This window comes from Sorex araneus, chromosome 5 (assembly GCF_027595985.1).
Source record: "Sorex araneus isolate mSorAra2 chromosome 5, mSorAra2.pri, whole genome shotgun sequence".
NCBI lineage: Eukaryota > Metazoa > Chordata > Mammalia > Eulipotyphla > Soricidae > Sorex > Sorex araneus.
This window is the reverse complement of record NC_073306.1, coordinates 101296570-101302569: the sequence shown is the minus strand read 5'-3', so window position 1 is coordinate 101302569 and position 6000 is coordinate 101296570. Positions and strand designations below refer to the sequence as shown.

Below are 6000 nucleotides of genomic sequence, written 5' to 3'. Positions count from 1 at the left end.
TTTTTATGAGCCAGTAACCTGATCTTTTATCACTCTCGGACGCCGCCTCCTCTGGTATGCCCTGATGCATTCAACACATGTGTTCAGATGGGAGCTTAGCAGCGCAGAGAGCAATTTACATTCTGCTTCCCAGCCTGCAAGAAGCAGCAAATCAGCCTCTGGGAAGGCTTCTGAGACTTGTCAGCAGACTGTAGCTTATTTCTCTCTCTCTCTCTCTCTCTCTCTCTCTCTCTCTCTCTCTGTGTGTGTGTGTGTGTGTGTGAGGGTGTATGTGTGTTTGTATGTCTCTCTCTCTCTCCCTTTCTCTCTCTCTCCCCCACTGCTTACAGGCTGGAATCACTGTGGAAGCAACAAAGTCTTGTCAAGATTTTATCTCAGGGTAATGATTAGTTTAAAATGAAAAGCTAAAATATTGATTTTCGCTAGAATAATTGACTGTTTGATGTAGAGAACACCCAGTTTCTTCTCTAGCAGAGCCGAACAGGGCTACATTAGCAGCTCCCGGCTCTCTGACAGCTAGAAGGGGCTGGGTTTAAGCTGCAACTGCCTGCTCGGGGAGCACCCCTAGATGGACTTTGGTCTCAATGCTTTGACTCTTTGTCGTGGTTTTGGATGTTGGAATACGTGCGGTGATCTCCTGCTTTTTATAAACTCACCTGATTCAAAGGGAAGATGAGTGAAGAACCAAAGGAAAAAAATGCAAAACCTGCTCATAGAAAAAGGAAAGGAAAGAAGGTAAGAAATGAATAAGCAACATGTTCTCGGTATTGTTCTCTGGCTCTGGGGAGGAAGTGATCTTTAGGTGGATTTTTCAGAGACTGAATTTTAAGAAGCTGCTAGAACCAGAATGCTTTTGTTTTTCTTGTCTATTAATGGGTGTGTTCTGTGTTGGAGAAAAACATCACAACTGGGGATACATTGCTAAAATATTTAAACAGTTAAATATAGTCATTTAGATTTCACTGAAGTGGTGTTTTTTTCATAGTGATATTCAGGATTATTAAGTAAACACATGTCCTAATTATGTGGGTGGGTGTGTTTTTTTCCCTTTAAATTTTCCAGAATGCTTGTTAATCAACAGGGTACAATTACTAATGAATTATTATGGTATAGATGTTTAACACATATTTTGTATGCTAAACTCAGGGAAACCTATAGTTATATATTAAAATTGTAGCATGGAGGTGAAATCCATTTTAATTATTGATCAGCTTATGACTAACAAATCTCAGATTTGCAATCAAATTCTGCATTTGTATGCCTATGTGCCTAATTTGCCCATTGTAATTTATGAAATGAATTTTGGTTTTCAAGTAATTTAAAGAATCTATACAATATTAAAATATACACTTTATAATCTTTACGTTTATATTGATTTTCTTAAATATGTGCATATTAAAATATATTCCTAACATTTTAATGTATTTTTAAATGGGGTTGGGGTGAATTCCCTAGGTCTAGCATTTGCTTTTGATCCATTGTGGTTTATAAACTGGCTTCCATAGGGCGTGCCACCAGTGGAAAAGACAGTTGCATATCTGCAACAAAGAAAAAGAAAAACCTAAAATCAATCTATAATTCATGATCACTTACAGAAAATTTATACTACATATATTTTTTTATCTATAGCCAAATCCAGACATTTGTTTTAATTACTGGGGCTGTTTCATATATAATTGTGTCTCTAAAATGCTCTGCTTGACCCAATGTAATGTATGCCCTACCAGAAGACAGAGAATGCTGGGTATAGTACAGAAGAAAATGGCTTCAACTACTCATGGACTTGACAGATATTTCAATTTTTTCCATGATCCATGTATTATTTATGGAAAGATTTGCTTGAAGACTGTGTTCTTAAAGGAGCTACTCTAGAAGACTACTCTGAGCACACATTTTTGAACATGCCAAAATTCTAGGGCAGTGCTTCCACAGCCGGCCCTAGTGATGGGGAATCTGTGAGGTCTGGCTCTCTGTCAGCCTTGACTCCTGTATTGACGCAGCCGGGGTTGATGATGTTGCAGAGGTGCTACTCTGATTTCCCCAGGGAACAGGTCGCAGCTGCACTGTACACATGATTTGTTTAATGTCTGGCATAGTGAGCCAGGGCTCAAGGAAAGCTGTCAGCCTTGCTCAGGTTTGAGAGATATGGCCTCAAGTGTTTGACAGGCGTGATTCTGAGCACAATGTCACAAGGAGCCATGACAGTGCAATCCTGACTAGAGTGAGTAGTGACTGGGGCTCTCATATATTTTTGAACGGTATGTGGAAGGCTTTAACGTGGGCATTTCCACCATCTTCCGGAAACATTTCCCAGCTGAGTTTTATTTCTCCTCTACTCATGCTGAAGTCATTTGCATTTAGTCCTTTTCTTGTCCAGTCCACATTCTTCAAGTCTTACCAGGGAACTGTCTATGAAAGCCCAATCTGTTATCACATTCTTCCAGAACCTTCCAAGCTGCCTGTGGCCTGGTCAGTAGATTCCAAATTCCTAACCCTGTACTTTGAACCCATTCTAGTCTAATCTCAAGCTTTATTCCCCCCCCCCCCTTCACCAGGTCTTTCGTTTATATCTGATTCTAACCAAGCTGGAGCTTTTACCCATCCCTGAATTAATCTATTTATTTTGATTCTTGTCTTCTGTCCATAGAAAAAGCACTTCTGGTTAGGTCGCCTGGTAAAATCCTACCTATCCTTGAAGGGTTAACCCTGATCATGACCGCTTTTTGAAATATGTCATTTTATCCTGTGAAAAGTCAGTCCATCCTCTAGATTGACGTTGCACCTTGTACTGTCAGGATACTGAGTACATTTTGCTTCTTTTTCAGTTCGCATGTGTGTGCTCTGTCTATTCTGAACTGATTGTTGTTTACCCAAAGAGCAGCCCCAACCTACAGAAGTAGCCCCCAGCATTAGCCTTTTGTATGCTTGATATTAACTAACTTTCACTGACTCAGCTCCACCATTTGATGTCCATTGAATTCAGTGTTAGAGCAATAAATTTCAAGTAAGAGATATATGTTAACTGAAAGGTCCTTTTCTCCAATATTTTCTGGATAAAGATACAATATTTTTGTCTTAAAAATTAACACTCGTGTACATGTATGTTTTAATTATGAAACAACAAAAATGTTATATTCTTTATTTGTCCTTTGGGTGTATGTGTGTGTGAATATATGTGTATTCCATTATGAATCAAGTATATCAGGAAGTGTCTCTGTTTCCAGATAATGTTCACTGCAGCATTGGTGGGTGTGGTCAAATGAAAGCATTGCAGGTGGGAAGTGTACCTGCCAGATTCTACTGCAACAAGTTCTCCACACATTTAAAATATGCTCTGGTTATTTATAGAGTTATTGTCATATGAAATTCAGTGCAGAATGTCTTTTGTGTAGGAAATAATCGGAATGGCATGACATTAAGTGTTGACATTGAGAATTTTCAGGACAAATCACATGCTTACATAGCTCTCTTGTGAGACATGTAACACTGGAGTTAGCATATAAAGGTAATATTATCATATTACCTTTATCATCATATTATCCCTTTGTTATATGTTATTTTGTATTTTGTTCTGAAATACAGGTTTTCAAATAGATGTAAGGAATGCCTTTTGTAGTAATTTCTGTATTTTGTTCTGCAATGTGTAGGAGGCATTGGTGTGTGTGTGTGTGTGTGTGTGTGTGTGTGTGTGTGTGTGTGAACATGTTTTGTAGGTATCTATTTTACCTTCTGCAGAATGTAAAAGAAAGATTTACTAAAAGTCAGGATGTTGAGTTCTAATATAGTTTTTCTTCTAAGCTGATATCTAGTCTTGACTAGAACAATAACATTCTGTCTATAAATTGAAGTTAATATACAAGACATAACTATCATGGATATTATGAAAGTAAAATATAAAGAATTAAGAATATATATATTCTTTAAAGTTGCCTGAAAATAACTTCTAAACTCTAAACTATTGCCATTGTGGAATTTCAAGCTCATTATGGAGGGGGCTGATTTGATAGAAGAAATGACAAATAAAGACATACTCGCCTACCTGATAGTATAAAGGCAGCAATACTTAGTTTAGCCAGTCACAAAAAAGATAACATAAGGAGTTACTCTTAACTATTTTATTTATCATTTGCATTAGCTCTAGGTACCTATACAAAGTACGGTAAACTGGGTGCCTTAAATAGTAATAAATTTTTGTGAACTGACAGAAAATTTTTGCAGACGGACAGTGGTTTGCAGAACAGTTCCTTAAGTAACAAAAGTAGGGGCTGGAGCGATAGCACAGCGGGTAGGGCGTTTGCCTTGCACGCGGCCGACCCGGGTTCGAATCCCAGCATCCCATATGGTCCCCTGAGCACTGCCAGGGGTAATTCCTGAGTGAAGAGCCAGGAGTGACCCCTGTGCATCGCCGGGTGTGACCCAAAAACCAAAAAAAAAGTAACAAAAGTAATTTTATCACAGCCCTAGAGTCTAAAAGCATGAGGTGATGGTTGGGATCTGGTGACTTGTTGATAACTCTCTCACCCCCTGTACTCGCATAGCAAATATATATCTTTCTTCTTCTTGTAAGGCCGCCGATCATTTTGGATTAATATCCACTCAATGCTTCATCTTCATGACTTTTTTTTTTGTTTGTCACACTGGCTGTGCTCAGGACTTACTCCTGGCTCCTATACTTCAGGATCACTCCTGATGGGGCTCAGGAGATAATTATCTGTGGTGCCAGAGATCAAACCTTTATCAGCTGTGTGAAAGGCAAGGTCCTTACTTACTGCACTCTCTCTCTCCAGTCCTTAATTACCTTTTAAAAGCACTCTCTTTAGGCTTGAGAAAGAGCTCACTGGGCTCAACTGTGTGCTTTGTGTGCGGGAGGCCTGGATTTGATTCCTGGCATATAGTTCCCCAGCACCTCCAGGAGTCACCCCTGAGCTGCTGGATGTCTATATAGCTGCTATAGCCACCAAGTACCACTGGGTTTGTCTCTCCCCCCTCTCCCCCCCCCCCAAAAAAAAGGAATAAACCAACAAAACCCCAGAATTCCAGATGCAATCTCTCAGAGGATTTTATTTCAACATACGGCTTTTGGGGGGAATGCAATTCAATCCATAGGAGTTTACAAAGCGGTTATACTCTCTACGTTCCCAACTTACAAATGCTCAATAAGACACATGGTCATCAAAGTCTTTGAAATCAGTTTGGTTATTCAGCAGATGTGGTGATGGAAAGTCGGCAGTTACTGGGCTGGTACTAGCTAGCTATGGTAAACCAAACTGAACGACAAGTGTTAAGAGTACCAAATAAAGGTAAATGCAGATTTCATTGGTGGGGTGGAGAAAGGAGGGAGTGGTAAATTCCATTTGAGGAAGACATCAGGAAAGGATAAATAAAGGAGGGCATGATTGAATTGATGTTAAGATGATATGGTTCCTCTGTTTCCCAGGGGATCAGAGCCCTCCAGATAGAGAATGTGGGATAAAAGGGAAAGGAAGATTGGAAGAAGCTGGATGTGCTTAGGAATCTAAACCGTGTAGAGAAAAATAACAAGTACTCTTTTAGGTTTTTTGTTTGTTTGTTTTTTTCCTTTTTTTGTGAGTTATTGAAGTCAGAATCACGTCTTAGAAAAAACAACCTCTTGTATTAGGTAGAATTGCTGGATTTTAATTTGGGGATTTTAAAGGGGATTGCTTCCAGTAGTTCTCAGGGGACATGTGCTGGGATCAGAATTGTGTTAGCTATACTATATCTCTAGCCCCCCTATCATATCGTCTCATTGCCACTAGTTACTATGGACTGATCCCTAGTTTAGTTAATTTATCTTAGGGTGTTTTTTTATCCAGTGGTGCCCAGGGCTTACTCCTGGTTCTGTGTTCAGGGATTATTCCTTGTAGTGCTTGGAACCATATGCAGTGCCAGAGATTGAAGATGGGTTGGCCACATGCAAGGCAAGCATCTTACCTACTCTACTATCTCTTCAGCGTAACAATAAGTCTCTCAATGAGAGAC

At 39.4% G+C, this 6000-nt stretch overlaps 1 protein-coding gene across 1 annotated transcript in view; it reads left to right on the top strand.

Moving 5' to 3' along the window:
- The first annotated feature begins 223 nt into the window (after positions 1 to 223).
- The window catches only part of ANK3 (ankyrin 3), a 511843-nt gene continuing 506066 nt past the window's right edge, over positions 224 to 6000 (top strand). Inside the window, exon 1 of the mRNA XM_055137437.1 lies at positions 224 to 735. Within this exon, the coding sequence (XP_054993412.1) occupies positions 673 to 735 (63 nt within the window). The 5' untranslated portion in view covers positions 224 to 672. The remainder of the gene's footprint in view (positions 736 to 6000) is intronic.